Genomic DNA, 22517 nt, shown 5'->3' with positions numbered 1-22517 from the left:
GAACACCTTTCCTTTTCTGCCACATCTCTCCTGTTTCAGCTGTGCCCTGTCATGTCTGACCATGCTCAGCCACTTGCTCCTGGCTTTCTCAACCATGCAGGCCCTTCTACACACAGAGGCAAAGCTACAGGGCTACCTGGCATTCCAGCTTTTCCTGTCATTCTCTGTAACCCAGGCAATGTCTTCATTTGCTCAAAGAGAATTATGAAAGAAGAGTCAAACCCAGCACTACCTTGCATTGGAGCAGTTTCCAAATTCTCTGTCATGAGCAAACCTGAGAAATAGGAAGGCAACCAAGAAGGAACAGGCCCCATACCACAAGTCCCAGCTACCTGCTGCTGCAAGTTAATCCACATAACATCTCAGGTATTTGCACCAATTTCCAGCTGTCACTTGAGAAGAGTGTATGTGTATACCCTTTAAACCCTACAGTTTAAAAAAAACCAGAAGCAATCAAATCCTAAAATCAAACCCACACCCAATTACTTAGCATAAATGAATAATCCCAGGCTGAATGTCTTCCAAACTAGTCAGTTAATTTCTTTTTTACTCAATCCTGGGAACAAGTTTCCAGAGACATATTGCTTCTTATCTTCAGCCACATCACCTAGCATCCATCCATAACATCCTTCAGTTTAATAGCTGCAGACTCACTAGCTGAGTTGACCCTAAGCCTCATCTAGGAATTTCACATACTGCTCTCATAACTATTTCTTCAGGCCCATCTGACAAAACATCCTCCTTTCCAGCATCTCAGCAGCTTCACTGTTACAGAGTTGCTGTTCAAAAGTTTCCTGCCACAAAACTCACTATTTCTGCTCCTCTCACTCCAACTCTTGCCTCTCCAAATTCACTCATCCTGCATCCTGTTAGTTCCCGTTTCCAACCTCTCTGTCCCCCGTGACTCTTCAGTTCCATGCTAAGAGACAAATGCTCTGTCCTCTTAAGCATCTTTTAAACCTCTTCACTTTTTCCTCCAAGTATGCAAAAGGTAGCAAACATTTCAACACTCAAACGAGAGACAGAGACAGAGAGAAGAGAGAGGAGAGAGAGACAGAGAGAGAGAGAGAGACAGAGAGACAGAGAGAGAGAGAGAGAGAGAGAGAGAGAGAGAGAGAGAGAGAAGAGAGAGAGAGAGAGAGAGAGAACAGAAACTCACAGCTTTTCTCTGTCAGCAGGGTACATACAAAATCCAGATATATCTAGTGCTTAGGGTATTGAGACTGGTAGAAACATAAGCTGGTTTTATTGCAATGGCCAGTTGCGTTGGTTTGCCCACATAAAGCTCCACATATACATGAACTCTTCTCTTTAAAGTCCCTAATGTGCTTTTATCTGGAATTTCATGCAAGACTGACATTTACCCTGTAATTTAACCATTCAGAAAAGCTGCCAGACACGAGACAGCCTGCTCAACCCTAACTGACACACAGGACTCCACGCTTTAACACAGGCTTAAACTGAACACTAGCTGCCTCTCTGAGCTTTCCTCTGCACACAGGAAAGGCAGAAACCTACAAAAGCAGAAATAAGGCTGCATGGTCAAACACATTCTCCTCACTGCCTTTCAAGCCCTTGATTTTATAGCACAAATATGTTTGTGTGCAGTAAGAAAAGCAAACCAAAACCTCAGCCATGCCAGGAGTATTCCATTTACCACATCAAGTCTCTAAAGCCTCTCCTTGTAATTCAGAGGATATCCAGCTTCTCATACTGTAAAACCTCAGAGTAAACAGTACTGGACTTATAGACTCTTCTAAGCTGCTTCCCTGTCCACTTTGAGCACTTACTGGTTTAAAAGCAACAACCACTTCTACTTCTCTGTAGGCAGAATTTTTTATTCACAGAGAGTCAGCAAAGTCCACTTTGTCATGCCACCACAAAACTGTTCGTGGATGCACCATGTCTGAGTTGAAGATGAAACTGTATCTGCCTGTTACTCTATAGCACCACCAGAAGCAATTAACTATTTTAGATTGCACTGGTTTTGCATGGCCAGATTTTTGGCAGAGGCAGGGGGTACAGGGGTGGCTTCTGTCAGAAGGTGCTACAAGTTTGCCCATGTCCAGTGGAGCCAATGCCAGAGGCTCCAGGATGGACACACTACTGTGGCAAGGGCAAGCAAATAGTGGCAATGCCACCTCTGTGCTAACATACTTAAGAAGGAAACAAAAGTTCTTGCACAGAAGTAACTGTGGCCAGAGAAGAGAGGAATGAGAATATGTGACAAGAACAACTATGCAGACACCAAGAAGAAGGAGGTGCTCCAGGCGCTGGAGCTGAAGCCCATGGTGAAGCAGCCATCCCCCTGCAGCCCATGGAGGTTAACGGGACGCAGAAATCCACCTGCAGCCCATGGAGGAGATCCATGCCAGAGCAGGTGAATGCCCAAAAGGAGGCTGTGACCCAGTGAGAAGTCTCTGCTGGAGAAGGGTCCTCAAAGGGACATGTGGACCTGTGGAGAGAGATGGCCCACACCAGATCAAAGATCCTGGTAGGATTTGTGATCCTGTGGGGTACCTATGCTGGAGCTGGCTGTTCCTCAGGGACTGGACTGCACCCTGTGGAGAGCAACCCAGGCTGCAGCAGTTCGTGGAGAACTGTAGCCTGTGGAAAGGACTTGTCTTGGAGAAGGTCATGGAGAGCTGTTTCCCTGTGGGAGGGACCTCGCCCTGGCGCAGAGCAAAAACTCCTCTCCCTGAGAGCAGTGGCAGAAACAGTGGAGGATGAACTGACTGTTAACCCCCACTCACCATCTCCCTGCACTGCTGGGGGGAGGAATTAAGAGTTGGGAAGGAAAGAGAGGTGGGGAAATGTGTTTTTAAGGTCTGTTTTATTTTCTCATGATCCCGCTCTGTTTTTGTTAGTAATAAAATCACCTAATTTTCCCAAGTTGAGTCTGTTTTGTCCATGATGATATTCAGTGACTGATCTCTCCTGGTCCTTATTTCAACTCATGAACCTTTTGTTATATTTTCTCTCCCCTGCCCATTTATGCAGGGGAGTGATGAAACAGCTTTGGTAGGTGTCTGGCATCCAGCCAGGGTCAAACTGCTGTATCTATTTGGAGGGCTGGGATTTTTTGGCTTTTTGTGTGTGTTTGTTTTGTTATTTTTTTCTAATTACATTCATGCACAAATGAGGTTAAGTATTAGAGTAGTGAGACTGAAAGATACCTAATCAAGCTGACAAGAGTATTTTTATCTCAAAGTAACATATCACGTACAAAGGAAAAGGACTGCTGTCCTCTCAAGAGGGAAAAAACAGGCAGCCAAAATTAGTTTCAAAATAATAAGAACCACCTCCTCGTTTAGGCATGATACAAGATTTTATCCACCCACTTTCCACTTTAACAGTTGTCTGAAGCACTGTGCTGCCAAATCAAGGAAGGTGGGACAATGTAAGCAGCTAGAGGACCAGGGTCTGGTTGTCCTGGTAGGCTGCCATCCCTTCCACAGCACATGTCTATGGGAGGAAGATGAGGCACAGTGCTCTCCCGGCAGCAGCTCCTCGATCACATCAATATAAAAAATGTCAGTGATCTGTGTAAGACAACTAATACACAAGGAGAATACTTAAACACAACTGTGCTGGCATAAGGACTGCAATAAGTGCTCAGCTACCTGATGTGGATGTTCAAGAGCAGTCCTAAGTAGGACTATGCTTAGAAAAAAACATGAGAAGTTAACAAACAAAAACAACAACAACAAAAACAAACAAACAAACAAGGAAAACCCCCACCAAAAAAACCTAGAGAACCAAACAACACAGTCTGACCTTTCTTTTTGTGGTATTATCATAATGAAGATGAAACACTGCATTTCATCTCAAGCACGGTATGTTTCACAAAATGCCAGCAGGGAAAGAAGCAGATTCTGTGCCAGCAATTTCTGCCAGAAGATGAGATACCATTCTGAAGGCATGAAATAAAGCAATGTAACATGCCAAAAGTCACTATTTCCTTCTCCCTGGATTTTGAAAGTAATCATCACTATAAATGGGCTGTAAGATGCATTTTTAATCATCAAATTACTTACCCAAACTAGTTTCACAAGCTCCACCTAAAGAAACCTCCCAACTTTCTGTCAAATGGGAATATATGTGACTGAGTTGGTAGTTCTATTTGCTGAGGAGATTACAGAACAAAACACATAAGCTGTAGCATAAAATCTACGAAAATATAATTGGAAAAATGTAATTGTTCTCTATTCAAGTATTTTCAAGTTTGCTGCTTACAAAATGACCTACTTTTTGTGAAAGTTGTCTTCAAGGCCATGCAAGAACTGTCACGAAGTAACAGGCCCGGGAACTAATTTTTCATAATCTAATTAATATATGCATTCTTGAGTTTACTGCGGAACTAGCCAAAGGGTAATTTATTAATCTAAGAGCCCAGATTCAGTTGTACGCATGCCCTGAGACACAAACGCGGCTGTGATTTCCCTCTTCATGAAATCAACTTCAGGCTCTAGTACCAAGAATGAGAAGTGGTAAAATAAGGTCATATTCTGAAATAGTGGTCATACTTCATTATCCAGAACACAAGACAACTATGCATGGCTTAGTCCTGTAGTGAAAGTAATACTGAAAAAGTCAGGGAAATCTGCAAGTTAGAAATGTTTTAAAACAAAAGGTGACCTCAAAAAAAGGAGGCAATTAGAAGCTGAACATGAAGAAAGAAGCTATGGGGAACAACATCTGCAGAAAACATTCAGACCAGCAACATTTCTTTCTTGAGAACAACATAGGAATGTGAAATCAGTGTTTTATATTTCCATGCCTTGGTCCTTTAAACAGGATACCCGCAGTAAGTGCCTGAGCAGGTCTAAGATGACTCTGCATTTATTTTCTTTTTAAATCAAACAGCAATGTTTTTTAATGTTCTTGTGGACAAAGTATACATTATATAGACTAAAGCTTTAAAATACAGAGAACATTTAGTGTCAGCAAAAATTAGGATTTTCCTTCTTAAAGAAATCAAATCAATTGTTTCTTGACAAATATTTATAAATTTGTGTTTTTCTCCAAGGTCTTTCTCACGACAATTTTGACCAGAGTAATCAGAACTCTCTCACCACTGCCTTGCACAGATACAGAAATTCTGCCTGCAAACTGCTCTCTTAGGACAGTAACCTGCAGAATACAGAACTGAAGATAAATTGGGCACTTCCTACAGCCATGACCAATATTAACTGTATCTCAAACCAATATTAACTGTATCTCTGATTAAATTAAGTTCTCATGAAACATCTTCTATAGAAACTATCAGTAAGTGTTTTCTAAAGCCCTGTCTACTCAAGAGAACTGCCATTTGGAGACACTACCAAGACAGAAGACCATTACTCTTTCATGTTTCACATATGCCTGTTTCGAACAGGGGACACTACAAAACAAAAATGCTCCAAAACACAGGCTATAAATTCCAGTCGGAAAGTTAAATAAGCTAAAAAAATGTACTTCAGTCTGATTAGACCCACATGGACCTATTCAGGATTTCATTTTAAACTTGTATTATCCTTAAGTCTGAAATAATTTTCAAATGCAGAAAATCCCTTATGATACAAATGTGTTTGAAAACATATGCTCTACGCAACCCTTAAAATTCACTAAGAAAACTATTGAAAACATTTCAGAAATTTGGATACTGCACTTCAAACGACCAGAAAACTTCTACAACACTTTGATTAGCTTTGTGTATTTGGCTTAAAAGTAATGATATTTTCAAAGACTCATTTTTTCTTTTTTTTCCTTTGAATGAGTTTTCACAAGTCTTTTACAATTCTTTTCCAAAGCAATAGAGAACTTTGTAAAAGAATAATATGATGAATCTCAAACATTACTGAGACTTCCCCAGCAATTTGTTGCACATTTCCATGCTGGGGGGAAATAAGGATGGGAACGTGGGAAAAGCCAGTTGTGAGCACCAGGCGACGGAAGCCTCTGCAGGTCACACAGAGGGAAATCTGCTGAGGAGCAGTTCATACATATGTGGTGCAAATTCTGCTTCATAGGAACAGTATCTACTGCTCATGTATTTAATAGCACTCCTAAAGCACTATTGAAAGCTAATGTCCAACGGGATACTAATAAATCTTCATTAACCATTAAAAGCATCAAAGCTGTGCAGATCATTTAGAATTCACTATTACTCCTAGATGGCACTTATTGTTTCTCCAATTTTGCTTCATGACAGGGCAGAAGCGAAGGAGGGTATGGAGAGGTCTCTAAAACTGGCACCTGCAAACATCTTTGCAACAAAGCTTGAAATTTTGTCCAAGAGATGTAAAAATTCTGCCTTATTTTAGTAAACTGGCTTGGCACCTTCATTTCCAGTTGCTAAATTAGACTGAAAAGCCAACTAAACCAAATTTTCTGCTAAATGCTGTGGCTGCTAAAGAAGTCAGTCATCATCCTGAGCCCCTGAATTAAGTCCATGTGGACATTTAACAAGAGGACCTCCCATTCATCCTCCCTTCTGAGAACAAGGGCTTTTAGCCAAAAATCCTTCCAATGAAGCTGCATCCTGGAGTCCAGGGAGAATTTCCAGTTTGAAAGGAAAGCAAGAAATGAAGTGGGCATCACCAAATGTGCTTTATCAAGCAACATCCTACCATCCTTCTTCTACAACAGACCTCCGGATCTGTCAGGCTACACACAGACAAACAGGCACAAGGCCTGTAGTGGCACACTAAGTAAGCCCTGGGTCTGAAACAAAGTACACATGCAGCATCTCCCAGGGCAATTCAGCACCTAACACTTGTTTCGCACTCTTTTTAGCAAAATCGCAACATCTTATAACTGATTTTTTTTCAGAATGAAAACCCATGTAGCAGAAAATCTCCCTCTGTTGCTGCATTACTGCAGCAGACCCACCTGGCTTGGTTTATTTTCCAGCAGTGAGAACATGAGGTGGATCTCCCCTCAGGCCCACACGTCACCTCTGCATTTTTGGAGTAAGCCCCACTACTCACAGGCTCCAAGCAGTGCACATAGCCAAGGAAAAGTTAGGGACCGAAGCTTTCACTTATAGGTAAAGAATACTGCTGCAGAGCTGGCTATTGAACCTTGCAGGCATGAGGCAGGAGAAAGGTTCTGACAGAAGCTGCTCATCAACAGGTATCACCAAATCTCAATGTGCAAAGTTCCCAGTCACTGGGATGCCTGATGGCATCTGTACCTTTACCAGAAGCAGCTCAGAAACATGCAAGCCAAAGAGCATACTTAAGAGCTCCATCCCCCACCAAAAAAAAAGCTGAACATTTTCTTGCCAGCTTTCTTCCTCCTGCAGTCTGTTCCCACACAAATGGCAAACCACTTTCTGAGGCTTTGTACTGCATGCTCCACTGAAGTCAATGGGAACCCTGACACTGACTTCTGTAACAGAAAGCTTGAATCCACCAACTCCAAGAAAGCCAGAAAAATGAAAAGCTGGGTTTTTTCCTCCTTCTACAAAAGAACAATCTCAAAAGGATTAGGATGGTTGCCAAATAGAGAAACCACTTCAAATTCCTCCCAGTGACTCAACAGACCACAGTGATGTCAATCCCTAGAGAACACTGCTGTGGTATAACAAAGTCCAATCACATGCAATAAACTTCCATACCAATATATGTACAATCTTATTCTCAAGCAGAAAAAGGATGTGCTTTTCCAAGTGCTCAAAGGAAAACTGAGAAAAGGGAACGTAAGGATAAACTTAACTTCAAGTCAATCCTGAATTTTAAAGGACAGATGAGGAGACCAAATGCTGACTATACCAAATGACAAGAGGTGCTGATGGAGCCTACAAGTGCCTATCATTTCTCCTTGTTCATTGTGTAACAATTCCCCAATTAACTAGTTGCTTGAGGCAACTAATTAACATGCAATTGTTGCAGCTATCTCCAACTAACCAAGCTCAGAACACCTCAAGAATAGGACATTCCGTTTAGGAAAGCCCAGCAAAAGTGTCAAGGAAGGAGTAACAAGAAAGAGGTTTCAAGTGCTATTTGACAAGTACCATCAAACTCAACCTCTGGCATCAAACTAACTTGTTCTTAGAACCATCGTGGAATCACAGAATGATATGGGTTGGATGGGACCTTAAAGCTCATCTAGTTCCAACCTCCCTGCCATGGGCAGGGACACTTCCCACTAGATCAGATTGCTTGGAGGTCCATCCAACCTGGCCTTGAACACTTCAAGGGATGTGGCATCCACAACCTCTCAACATTCTTCATCATCAAAAATGTTTACTATAACAGTATTTAACACATTGCCATAATGAATATTAGTTAAGTAGAAAACCCTAATTTTTGTGCTAATTGCTACACAAACAGGTATACTTGGGAGTCATCACAGTAATCTCCACTTGAGTAACACAATCAAATAATTTTTATTCTTGTGTGATCATCCAATTTGCCAGTTTCTCAAAATCTAGCAAGACTTTAATATTAAAACTATGATAATTTATTGTATGTCTCTTCTTTACTTTTGTTTCACAATGAGACTGCCAAGAAATACATTTAAGTTAAAACAATCTCTGACACACTTTCTCCCACAGGAACAAAATTCACTGAATTGGACTGCAGTAAACATAATTAAGAGAAATTTGACCATTCCAATCAAGGACTTCTTGACTGAAGGTGTTTTCAAACTGCAGAAGAAGAAAAAGGAAATCCTTAACACTCCATGCTGCCTTGGCTCATCCTGGAAGGGAGACTACTTGTCTCCCCTCAGAGCTGCACCTACACTTCTGCTGAAACTTCCAGAAACTAAAAAAAGCAGATCAAGCTTTTAAATGCTCTGATCTTCAGGATTATGTTATGATGCAATCTACTTTGCTACTGTGCTCTGTGGCTTATCAGTTTCTGTTGTTTAACAGGATAACTGTTTCAGAGATAAGCTTTAATTTCTTTAGTATTCATGAAAATCAAACATTAAACTAGAAGTTCCTTCTCCAAAGACTAATCTAAGCAGCGAAGTCAACATAAGGATTTGTACAGATTTCAAATGACCCTGTATCTAACTCCTAGGGCAGTGCAAGCAGTTTGGCATTGCTCTATTTTGCTGCAGGCTTGTGACACTCACCAGTCTGACCCTCTTAACACCCCATAAAAAAGAAATTCTATGACATGGCTACACAACATGTAAGTTAATTTATAAATAAAGCCCATTTGTGCATTATGAAAAGGACAGGATTTTAGTTTGCCAAACAACAGCAACGATGAATGCCTATCTTGAAAACCATCTTGTGAGACTGATGGTCCTAAGCGCAGTCACTCCTCCTGTACTGTACCTCCATCTGCAAAACCCTGGCAGAAACAAAAGGAACAGCAAAACCAAAAGCACTTGGGACTCTGCATTTGAGATGGAGGATCCATATTCTTTTTCTCAAAATCCTTATGGCAGGCCTGTGGAACAGAAATTTAGCAAATGACCCAAGAAAACTACATTTCAGATCAGATTCTACAAAGATACTGCATTACATCAAATTACTCAGTCTTTCATTTATCTGTCAGTTCTCCTCTGTCCTTCCTGCTGTAATCACTCTGCCCAAAAACACCAGCCTTATTCACATTTCTTTATCTCCACATGCCTTTTCTTTCATTTTATGCAGAGACTCTGGTACTTTGAATGTATTTGCTCTCCACTTACCTCTCTACTGCTGCCCAAAATTAAATCATAGAGCCACATTTGCATCTCTGGATAACGAGGTCTGCTCTTTACTATAGTCTTGATTTGACATCTGTCTTCTAGGCCTAATAACATCAATTTTTCTTGCCTTTTAAATTGCTCATGTTGCCTGTTTCTATTGCCAGAGCAGGCTTGCTGAGGAAATTCAGGGATTAACAGGATGTGTTCATCTGAAAAGTGGCAGAAAGATGTAGTGCCTTCAGAAATATCTAGAAAGCTTTTCTTCACAGGCTGTTCAAAGACCATAGCTAAGCCATCCTCTGGTCAGCTGTCATAAGAAGCCCTGCCCTCCCCTAGCATCTCTCCCACATTAGCACTCCAGCTTTTCTGCTCCCCAGTGAGTGGGTCAGAGTGAAACTCACTTTCTTTCTCTTTGTAGGCAGAGGTTATCTTCATGTCATTTCAGCTCCCTAAACTTCCTCACTGTAAGATCAGACATATGTAAAATTTGGCAGAGAAGAAATGAGGAGGAGGAAGAGAATAAAACTGACTCTTTCTGCAACAGCATGTACTGCTTAAGCTCAATACTTGTGCTAAACCACTCTAGCAGCCCTCCTACTGGTTTGGTAAGAAACTCTAATATTAGCTCACATAACCTGACCATCTCAAATCTTGCTACATATCTTAAAATACAACTCAAGATGTTTTAGCTGGAAGTCTGCAAAAGCAGGGACACTCAGGAACTTCAAACCTGGTTGAATATGGGAGACTCCTCAGCCCACTATGTTGCTCCAAACTCCAAACCAGAGTGGTGCTCTTGTATGAAAGGCCTGGGGTGGAGGAATGAAATTGTGGTAGGAATGCATCACATTCTACTCAACAAAGTGGCTCCAATCCATGCTGGTTCCCAAATATCAAAAGTCACCTTCCAGACTGGAGGAAGTAATTGCCTGTTAGCATATGCATTCATGTACTCTCAGCAATACTTATAATTAGTTTCTATGACAATCTCTTCTAAAATATAAAAATATATACACATATTAACTTCCATGGTATTACAAGTTTAGCTTTTATAAGATCAGTCTTATCAAATCCTCTTACATCCCTTGCTTAGAAGCGTAAATGTAATTCCTGCTTCTAGGATGATTCCTTCTGATTGTTTTTGCTCTTAGATGGAGTGTACAGACTTGCCAAACTGTGTGGGAACTTGGACAAGCAATGTTAGCTGCAACACTTCACAGCTGTTTGAAGACACACTCATCAAAATCAATTTCATTTTTTTTAAGTCTGTAATTGGCTCAAACAAGGAAAAGCAAAAGAATCTCGATACTGCCTCAAAAAGTGACAGTTACCTCAGAAGCTGAATTTACAAAGGAGCCATTTATTGACCACAACTCCGGCAGAGTTGTCTTCCCATGCCAAGTGTTAGTGAATGCACAAATCAGGTGTTTTAGAAATGCCTAATTACCACTGTTCTTCAAGAAAATCTGTGACACAGGCTAAGAATCAAATAAAAAAAAATTGCCCTGGTTCATATTCTTAAGGAAATATTGTGTGGTTTCTTCAAACAGCTGGAATTGGACATCTTGAATGTCATTAAATTCCCATGGGATCAGTGCTTTTCTGACCTACAATGATATTTGTAGAAAGAAACTGCTAGTAAAAAAGAATGCTCTATTTCCTCATATCCAATGAACAGCATTCATGTTTCAATATTCATACCCACTCAGAAGAAAAAACAACATGGTATCGTCATTACTGCACAAGTAATACTTCTTTTTTGCTGTTAATATATGTAACAGCTACTGCCACCCACAAAATACAAAGCTGATGCTTTAAGAGATATTGTGATACATCTTCTATACATTAGGAGCTCCTGCCTTAGCTCAAGAAAAGGACACTTCTCCTTTCCCTAGCAAGGATTCACTCTAAGGCCTCCTAACAATCTGCAATAGTCTTAGGGACATTAAATCCAATGCTGGCTTTGAGTCTAAACATTAAGTCAGAAGCCTCAAGAGCTCTGGAAAAAAAATAAATCTAAAAATCTAAAATCCTCACCTTTCAAACTTTTCCATTAGCAATTTTTAGTAACACACCTTCGGTGAAAAACTTGCCCTACTCAAGTGGGAAAAAAAAAAGAAGAAGAAAACAAACATCTAAAAATTCTGTTTAAACTATTAGAAGATATGTTGTATACCTATATAAAGGAAAGAGGTGGATAAAGCCATCAGTAATTGGACAAGTATTCAGAAGCCTCTCCATGATTATAACTAATCCACAGGCATCTAGAACAATTTTCTGTAAGGAGCATACATCTGTAAAATAAGATTATCAGTGGGATTTTTTTATTAGCCAGAGACATACAGCATTTGGAAGATTAAAGCAGGCAGTCAATACAGGGCTACATAATAATTTTAATTGGATAAGTACTAACTGGATGATAATGCTGCCTATGAATCAGAAATTAGAAAGTGGTGGTAATAAACTGCTGGGGAGTAAAAGGCATGTCCCAGAAATGAAGGAATATTTCCCCCATCCAACCATGGAGCACTGCCCTGCTATGAATTCAAGCAAGCATCACCTTCCTGACAGCATCAAAGCTATGGAATGAGGAAAAACTGTCCCCTTTTTTTTTTGTTTGCACAACTGGCAACTGGAACTCTGTGTGATGCTCTTTTCCTCACCAGGAGACCTCTGAACATGAACCTGCTCTGTGCTACCAATCACTGTCTGCTACTACAAGTTTCAGATGCACTGTTACAAAGCAATAATCACAGGGGTAGCCAATAATTTTTATTCCCATAACTTCCAAAGTAGATGGACAAGGGTGAGATGAGAAAGGAAAAAAATAAATAAATCTGCCTCCACCAAAAAAAACCAGCAAACAACAAAGCACAAGACATTAACACTACCACCACAAGAAAAAGAAAGATAAGAAGATAATAACAAGGTAAGATAATAACAAGATACAGCACAGGAAACCTATAAAGCCATCAACAAGGGATGGAGATCATCCAAAAAATATGACACTCCATACAAAGCATACCACCTATTAATACACATACAATCATGCACAGAGACCTGAGGAAGACCAGAAACGGATGAAGCCCCTACATACTCGAAACCACTGACACCCAAACCCTGTAGGCAGCCTTTCAGCTCTCAGGAGCACCGTTCCCAACAAGGGAATGCATCCATCCATCTGCAGAGGTACTCTTGCAGCTGCCTGGGCCAAGGTTTCAGTGCCTTGAACCAGACACAAGTCTAACACTCCCAAGGGCACAATTCCTGCCTTCCTACCTACCTCTGAAAACATGCCCCCTAAGAATAAAAACTGTATCACAGTGGAAAGTCCAGGAGTACCCACAATAATCTTCAGCAAAAGTGGGATAGATCTGTGCCAGACTGAAGTGTCCATGGTCTAAAAAGCTGGAAGAATCACAGAACCACAGAATGGTCTGGGCTGGAAACACTCAAAGTTCACCTTCTTCCAACCCCCCCTGTCATGGGCAGGGAACCTTCCCCACTAGAAAAGGTTGCTCAGAGCTCCACCAAATCTGGCCTTAAACACTTCCAGGGATGGGGCAGCCACAGCTTCTCTGGGCAACCTGTGCCAATGCCTCAACACCCTCACAGAAAAGAACTCCTTCCTCAAACTAATCTAAACCTACTCTCTTTCAGTTCGAAGTCATTCCCCTTTGTTCTGTCACTATATGCCCTTCTAAATAGTCTCTCCTCCTCAAAAGGGCTGAAACATAGAAGCCATGTACTTACAAGATTTTTCTTTACTTAAGGTAACCATCACACTTTCTGCCCACTATGTCTTAGTCTTATAGTATCATCTATTAAAGTAACAGCTGCTACCAGTCCACCTCAGAGTTACAAAGTGCAAGATGTTTGGGAGATGTATCTGTAAAGAAAATAGCAGAGACAATTCTGTATGTAATACAAAAACGCGAATGCTGAAACACAGCAGTACAGATCTACTGTGCTGTCCCCACCAGGACACCTTCTGTACAGGAAAGGTAACATCTCTACAGATCATGTCCAACCCTACAGAACACTTCCTGAAGTTTCTTGGGCTTCAGTAAGGCCAAAACCTGGGTCAGTCGAGCTTTCCTCCCTTCACGAGGCATGCTGAGAAACTAATGCAAGAGTGGTTGGCCAGTCCTGCAACCATAAGGAGCAAACCACAAGCACAGAGCACAATATGCTGATAATAAGGCAAAACATTTTCTCGATCACATGCTAAATGGTTGTGTGAACCAAAAACGTCAAGAGGACTGCCCTACATACAGCCATTGCATTCATACATTTTAGAGGACAGAACAAACTATATGTATTCCTGGCACAAACGCTATGCTGGTGGAACCCGTCGATTACGTCGAGCCATTCATCTTGCCCATCCTATCTGTGAAATTCAAAATTAATCTACGGGAAAATGCAGCATTGCAGCTTCATTAAACACTGCAGTATACATTTACCTAAATATAAATTCATGTAGGCAATCCTCGTCCATTTTCATCCTTTTTCCTCCTTCAGTTTCAAAGCAGAAACACTCTTGCACAGGAAAAGCATGTTACTTGAACATGAGTTGGAAAAGTCATCATAAAAGTAGCAACATACTGAGATCCTGATGTTTTTCATTTAATTTATTTTTGAGACATGCAAAAAAATTCTGTGTGGGGAAAAATGAGAGAGGACCTTTTTATTATTAAAAAAAGAATGGCAAGAATCATCCTGCAACATATGCTCCAAGCTTTATTAGTTGCTTGATCTGAAATACATCGAAATGGTAGACTGAAGTCTGGGCTAAAAAATCCTTCTCAAAAAGGTGAGCACACAAAGGTTTAACTGCAGGACAAATATACCATCAGTAGTATAACCTGCATTGCCAAGCAAATGAGATTTAAGCACTGGCCAACAGAGTATCCTAATTCAAATTTTGTTCTGGAAAAAATCAATACATAATCAAGAAAAATCAAATACCTCAATAATCAATGCAAAGAGTGCTAAGATACCATTCACCCAAACTTTTTAAGCATGACTGTACACATCTCAGAATATACCAACACCCATTTCTGTTGAAAATGTCATTTGTTTTTAAGTACAGTCTGTGCTGCCAAAAACCTGTGGTTTCCATGATGTTTCATTAAATGGATCATTTTCCTCAGAGCAGAATGTATGGCTTTTTAGGCTGCTGAATTCAGAATAGTGCAGGTTTAAAACTAATTTTCATCTTCAATACTGCGGCTATTTGCATTGAGAAACCAGAAAAAGCACCATTATGCAGCCCAGATAAAAACAATTCCTATTAGGAATGCCAGGGTAACATAGAAACCACTATCAAAGCACTAAGACCATTGTCATTGTGTCTCAAAGGGGGGGGGGGGGGACACACCAAATTATTTTTCCCATTTTAAAATCCTCATCCTCCCTGGCAGTTCAACAAACCCTCTAAGAAATCTTCAGAAGCTCTCAACAAGGACAAAGACTGGAGAGGGAGGGAAGTGTTGCCATCATTCCTGCCTGGAATGGGCCTCAGGGCAACAAGCACAGAAGGATTATTGGAGATGGTGGCAAGAGGAAACCAAGCAAGAAAATGAAGACAACATGGGGCAGTCGTTTGGTGGCCCTTTTGGCCCATCTACAAAGCAGGGGACATGAGGACTGTGTGCAGCTGGGGGCTGTGGGGTAAATTAATGCCAAAGCTTTAGTATGGTCACACCCCAGCCTGTACCAGATCTGGCTAAGAAGTGGCTTTTGGCCTTCACTCACCAGCAACTTACCTAAACACATGGCATAAACATAGGGGACTTGAGAAAAAGACAAGTTGACAATTTTTGGAAGTATTATGATTAGAGATTAGAAATGTCAACACAGTTCTGTCAACAATTATAATGAACTACCCATCACCTGAATTTACTCTAATATTTTCTGCTCCACATAACACAAAGATATGGATAAGAATCTAGTAAGGTGCATTTATAATTTTATTTCTGGGGAGGACTTTTGTAAGAAACTGAGCACAAGATGCTCATACATCTCAATGATGTTTAAAAAGAAAGTGGACATGTGTCATGACTTTACAAAAGAAACCAAGCAGTCATGATGCGGTTTCAGAGATGCAAGATGTAACACCTGCCAAGGCCAACATACACTTTGCATCTGAAAGTTATTCTAAGCATCCAGCTAAAGAATGCACCACACACCAGCCACTGATTACAAACTGCACTAGATCTCCAGGCTCCCAGGTTTACTTGATCCTCATGATATCCAGATTCAAAGAAGTTTTGCTATTGTTCTGTCTTGGTCTTGGAAGAAAAAAAATCAACAGTTACATGCATACTTAAAATGGTACTGAGCACCTCCCAATTAATCTAAGTGGGGAAAAAACATGCATTAGACAAAACTAATTTTTACCAGCTGTGAGTGTTGTTTTTACAATTAATTTTGGACAGTGAATTCAGTACAGATGGCAAAATAATTTCAGTCCTTTAAGGAACTCACATAATGCATCCTAATTACTAGATGCATAATTCTGCACATAGTAGCTGCTCAAAATTGCTAATATATTAAAACATACACCAATATCTTCCACCTGAACACTCATTCCTTTTTAAACAGGGAATAGAGAACGCCTAAATTAATTTCCTACTCCGCATATTGGTGTAACTCTGAAAACAGAGCTTGCCAAAGGGCAGGTTTTATGAATACAGTTTAGGAAGACAAGAGCTGATTAGCCTCTGAAATGCACCCTCCCTTGACAGTAATATGCTGCTCCAGTGCTTCAGCATGTGTGGGTGGGGGCATCCAGTTCCATATAACACAAGGCAAAGTCCAGGAGCAGCAGTCCTCACCTGCTTTAGGACATCAGCTAACCACTCGTCAGGGGCTCTTAGGAAGAAGCTTTCCCCATCCAGTAATTTGTATATGGCAGAGTCTTCCCAACATCCCTCCGAAATGGCTGGTACTGCAATGTCAACAGCAGGACTCAGCTGGCTGATGGCTTGATCTGAGGTGTCAGCTAGACCACTCACAACACCTTAAGGATTCTGGCACATACACGGGTGTAACCACCCCATTTACATCAATGCCATACTGTTCTAGCACCTGCAGCACTTGCATTTGACAGCTGTTTGAAGTCCAGGCCATGCTGTTTTGCTTCACAGGAATAGGTACAAATAACAGAGCAGCATGCTAGCTAGTCTGACATTAAAAGAAACCATTAGTAAATTGTACTTCCCTCACCAGCATCTCATTCCACCCAGGAGAGCTTGATTTTGCAATATTTGAAAAACAAGAAAAGCCCCCAGATTACACTGAATATGGGAGAATGCGCAGAATTGAAGGCAGAGGAGATGGACGTGCTGTGCTTCCAGAACCACTTCCTGCAAGTTCAGTATCAGAGTTTAACTGAAGTCAAGGAGGCAGCATTCGAGTCTCTTCCATTTCCTTTCAAATAAGTCATTTACTGTCTGAGCTTCTTTAAACTGTGTAATGTGTTGATCAAAAATAAATTCAGATCACTCCTGTGCTGCACTGAGCTCCCACTCAAAAGAAGCGACAACAAGCGACACAAATCTTTAAAATATGTAGGTGGCTCTGCTTATTCCCCATTCCTCCCCTTCTGCCCTGCAATGCTCCTCTACTGCTACTTCCTGTATCAAGACTTCAAAATTCACCTATGCTGGCAGTGGACAGGAAGAGGCAGACACAATGGTGACAATCTCCAGAAAAACATAAGGACCACAATACATCTTCTCTGCAGAAGAAATACAAGTCCTTCTCTACTCCACTCACCTTCCAGCCCCATGCTGGATAATTTTTGATTAACAGTGTGTGAAGGGGCTTTCCTAGTAGAAATATACTCATCTTGTATTATTTTAAAGTCAAGGAGCCACAGAGCAAGATTGGGTTTCCACCCAATGAGCTCTTTTTGGTATGTCCCTTCAGGTCTTTCCTTGCCGGAGGAGGAACTGGGTACCATGGGCTAATGCTACAGGATTTACCACAGGAAAGCATGTCCCATTGCAATACAGTCATTAGCACAGTGCCTGGCACAGAGCTGCACCAGGGATCTGCAACAAAACCCAGGATGAACAGATTTCTCATTAGAGGTAAAGTAGAAAAAAATTCATCCCTTGCTCACTGTCATTGCAGGGCTCTGCTTAGAGCTAGGTAAAAAAAACCCCAGGACCTCAGCAGAGCAGTTCTAGCAGCTGCTGCTACAGCAAGACCACAGAACCAAGGAAGCTGCAGTGGTGCCAGGGGACATGAATGTAGATGCACTAAGACTAACTGTCTGCTTGATTAGCAGAGTATATATGTCTGAACCAAGAAAAAAAATGCACCCAAGAAGGAACAATCCTTCTTTTGGGGAAAAAAAGCAGCATGAACAGGAGAGAAAAGAAAGGAAGGAAAGGCTCCTATTTGGCAAAAGCTATTCAAAAAATAGATTTTTACCTGCATACTATTCCAATGCAAGAGATACCACATCTAAGCCTATAGCTTTCTGTTAATGGGAAAATGCAAATCTATCCCTGATATCAAGCACTGTATTACAGCCAAGGTAAACAGCAGAAGGCAAGGGAAAAAAACACCTCTCTATTAGCCCCAGGATACTAAGCCTATTTGGAATACCACACAGCAAGGGGTTTTCCAAAGCTGAGAAGCCAGTTTGAGGTGCCTTTACTAGCAATTCGCTACAAATTCATTTCTTTGCAGAAGTGGATGTTGTTATCCAACTCTTCCATTTCTCATCATGGGCAAGTTTGAAAATAGCAAGCAGCAGTGCCCTTTGCTGGCCAAAGCCAAAGCCCACCAAGCCAAAGACCTGGGGCGTGGGGAAGCAGGGAGTACCATGAGGGAGAGTCATACAAAATCTGGAGTTTCTTTCCATGTCACTAGGTTGGATCAACTTCCACGTGGCTTTTTGTTTTAACTTGCTGTCAGCAGCTCTGACATTCCTAATACTTGCTACCCCATTCCTGAATTTATTACCAACATTTAAGAACTATTAGCCCACAAGATTTCACCTCACCCCAAAGCACCTGCTGGCAGACCGTCCCAGAGCTGCCTCATGCTCTTACACCCCAGACCACCTTGCCCTTTCTCCACCAGCATCCTACAGAGTTGTACTGTGCATCTTCTGTGTGTACGACAGGGCAGGACAGCAGGACATGGGCAGTCTCCCACAAACAGAAAGCATACTGGTAAGCACAGCAAGAAAGGTGGGGTTTGTTTGACAGATTCTCATGTTTTAACACATCACAGCACTTCAAGTTAGTGAACACTGCTTAATCAAATACAAGTAATTGACACAGAAGACCTAAAATATGTAAGATGCCCGCCTCATTTTTAGGGAGTAGACCTGCCAGCACTTTGCCCCACAAGAGGGCAGAACCCCATTAAGCCATGCTTCTAACTGGAGCTAGAGGCACTCTAAAATCACAGAACCACAGAATAGGTGAGGTTAGAAGGGACCACGGTGGGTCATCTGGTCCAACCGCCCTGCTTAAGCAAGGTCAGCCTAGAGCACATGGCACAGGGTCATGTCCAGACAGTTCATGGCACAGTCATCTAATACTATGCTAATAAACTGTCAAGCACACAAATTAGGGCTTATCACCACACTAGAGTTTAAATATTTACCCTTAAAAACCCATGTAACAGAAGGTCTCCCCTCTGTTTCAGTCAAGAGAAAATTTCAAATTGGAAAAAACAATTCAAGCTAAAAGAGACTTACTGTGCTCACTCAAACCTTCCTCTGCTCCAGCCAGGGCTCACATCTAAGCCAGACCAAGTTGCTCAGGCCCTTCCCCAGTTCAGCTCTCCCAGTCTCCAAGGACAGGGAATCCACATCCTGCCTAAGTGCTTGTGCCATTGCATGGCCACTCTCCTGGCAGAGGATTTTTTCCTTATGGAGACAACATTTGTCATATTATTCCTTTTGTCATCTAACAGTCCATGGCTACTACCTTTCAACTGCTTTTGCTTTCCTCTTCCCTCTACTTTTAGGAGGGCTTTTATTTTTTCAAATGCTATGCAAAATTTCAAAATCACCCAACATTCAGCTGAAAGTTACAGCTCCAAGAACTTTTTCTGGAATACTTCCCTACCTGCAGCATTTGTAGCTGAACCCCCAATGTACTGAGCTATTCATGCCTTCAATCCCACCAAACTTTCTAATCTTACTTCTGTAAATTCACAGTGGACTTTTATTCAGTGATGCTCTACGTCTATTTTCTTATTCATTACTTCACCCTCAAAAATTTCACTGCGCATAAATCAACTTCATTTAGATAAATCAAAGGAGACAACAGAAAACCAAGAAATTTTTAAAACCTTACTAGCAGGTTAGGCTAGATATTTTTGTTAGTGGTAAGCAAAAAAATATGAATTTCACAAAGCAATTCTCTTAGTAAAGAGTCAAAGCTACTGGTGAAGAATCCATTTCAACTGCAATCACAATATCATCCTTCAAATTAATATTCTAGACCATAAAGCCCGAATGCAACAAAAACTGACCAAAACACTGCAAGAAACAGAAAGAACAATCAGTGGGGGAAAGGACAGGAATGAAGATGCTAAGAGAGTGTAGATCTGAAAAGTGAATTCTCTTGCTTTCTTAATAGGCATTTTCACATAACTGGTTTGACATTTAGGAAGCAAGACGGCCACTGATACGGCAATATGCAATAGCCCTGCTTTAGGGAAAAAAGAGATGGTACAGAAAGATGTAAGGACTAAGGCAACTCAAACCATGCCCTTTTGTTTCACGGCATGAAATACCCGTTTTCTTTTCAAATTGTCACACACTGGTACGAGGTTATCATGCTATCACAAAGTTATCATGGTATCTCAGCATGGAGACAAAACAAAATTAGATCCACAATCTGTTCTTAGGACATAAGCAAGGGGGTAATAAGTTTCTGCTCTCAAATATGAAATCAGTCATTGTGACTTCATCTGTAAGGCAAGCTTTTTCTATTAAGCAACTCTGAATGGTTCAGTGTGCAGCAGAAGCCAGTAACTCTGGACTGCCCTAGTGCATTTCAGTATCATCCTAGGATAACAGAAGACATGTTACAGCTGACTCTTTCAAGATCAGCCCAGAAAGAACAAGGACATTTTAAATAATAAACTGTCACCTCAGCTTTATTCAAAACACTTTGTAAGTAAGGAGCAGATTGTGCAAACAGTATACAAAAATTATCCCCCAAGGGCAGAAGAGAGAAAAAAAAGCTCAACAACAGTGATAGTGACTCCCCCAGCAACCTATTCTTGAAGCTGTTTTAAGAGGTGCTGGAGATAACCTCTTTAAAAAGGACAAAAGAGCAATGGAGCAGAAGAGGCAGAAGAAGAAAGGTCAGGTCCCTACAGACTGGGGTCTCCAGCACATGCCTGCACTTAGGTATTTCAGAAGAACAGCCAGGGTAGTGGTCCCCAAGAATGGCACTTACTTCCTGGCAGTACTGAAGAATCCCTTCTTTCGTCCCAATGCAGGTCTTTGTGCCAGAGGGGTCTGATTCCCACTTTCCGCTCTGCACATTCATGTGCATGTTGAGTTTGCCACAGAACATGGCGATTTGAGGCTCTGCCAGCAACCCAGCATTTCCATCAGCAGGTACCTGGAAGGAGAAGAAAAGAAAGGTTTTAATCTCACATCTGACATTTCAGTCCATCCAAAGCAGGAACAGCTCAAGCAACCCTGAAACAAGCTCTAAACTCACCCACCCATTGCAGCAAAGGCTGAAATGTTTGATTCAGGCAGATTTGAGAAATGTAAATAGAGTCTTCATAGAAATCCAGATTACAACAGTTTAATACAGATTTTAAAGCTGTAACCCAAGATTGTCTTCTTACCAAACTGAGCTCAACACAGAACAACAAGCACACTTGGAGCACAATTACAGAAATTTAATTTTCCAGACATACCTAGTGTACTGGGAGGAAGAGTTCACTAACACCTACACAAAAGAGTAACAAGCAAGTATTCCCAAGAGTTTCCTAAAATCCCCACAGTGTATCTTTTTTCAAGCCCATCTTGTAGTTCATCTAGATGTTGAGCACACAGGCTGTATTTTATCATGCCTTATAAAGCAGCTCCCACCTAGCCTTTGGTTGGACTGAACCTTAAAATGCAGTGAGGCTGGGGTGGCATCAGAATGAGATTGCTAAAAGTCTAGCTCACAGCAGAGAATTACAGAATACCATCTTCCCAACAAGCATCAAATTGCCAGGATTAAGGCAGGTGCTCCTCCTCTTCTCCCACAGGCATGCTGCCCCTGATGCCCCAAACCATGTGCTGCTGGGGTACAGAGCCACCCTCAACATGAGTTTAAATCTCCCCCATGGGACCACAGCACTATGGCAAACCAACATCTTGCTCTTCCACTCCTCTGCCCTCCTCAGAGCAGCCAGCCTCAGAAGGTGTAAGCTTCACTTCCATTTTTCATCTGAGAAACAAAGCAAAGAGAAATCTCCTCGCTCGGTTAGGCTCCTCAAGGGAAAAGTCAATTGCTCCCATTGCCTCTCATGCTCCAAAGGCAAGCCCATCACATTAAAGATACAGCAGAGTATGCACTTAGGTTTAAATACCTATTTTTAACTTTTAATCTTCTGGATTCCTCTCAGGAGGAAAATTAAAAACATTTGAAAAATTAATGAAAAAATAGAATGGTTTTACAGGAGGTTTGCAAACCCTGTGTATTAGTTCCCTCACTCTTTGTTTAAATGAACACAAGCAAGACTTCATGAATTTTATATGCCTACATTAATTTGGAAAAAAAAAAACCCCACACTAAGAAGCATTGGAGGAGTGAACATTTAACTGCCTGAACACACTGGCTTAGCATTATTAGTGCAAATGTGACAATTAAAACAAGTGTTTCATTAAT

General features: G+C 41.2%; 1 protein-coding gene across 1 annotated transcript in view; it reads right to left on the bottom strand.

Annotated features, from left to right (window-relative positions):
- Positions 1–21248, bottom strand: part of LOC103806886 (amyloid beta A4 protein-like) — a gene marked incomplete at both ends in the record, with an annotated part of 62600 nt that extends 41352 nt beyond the window's left edge. The window contains one exon of the mRNA XM_009079593.1: positions 21081–21248. Coding sequence (XP_009077841.1) covers positions 21081–21248 — 168 coding nt within the window. The remainder of the gene's footprint in view (positions 1–21080) is intronic.
- Between the last annotated feature and the right edge of the window lie 1269 nt (positions 21249–22517).

This window comes from Acanthisitta chloris, unplaced genomic scaffold (assembly GCF_000695815.1).
Source record: "Acanthisitta chloris isolate BGI_N310 unplaced genomic scaffold, ASM69581v1 scaffold478, whole genome shotgun sequence".
Lineage (NCBI taxonomy): Eukaryota > Metazoa > Chordata > Aves > Passeriformes > Acanthisittidae > Acanthisitta > Acanthisitta chloris.
The sequence above is the reverse complement of the archived record's forward strand: the minus strand, read 5'-3'. Positions and strand labels throughout refer to the sequence as shown.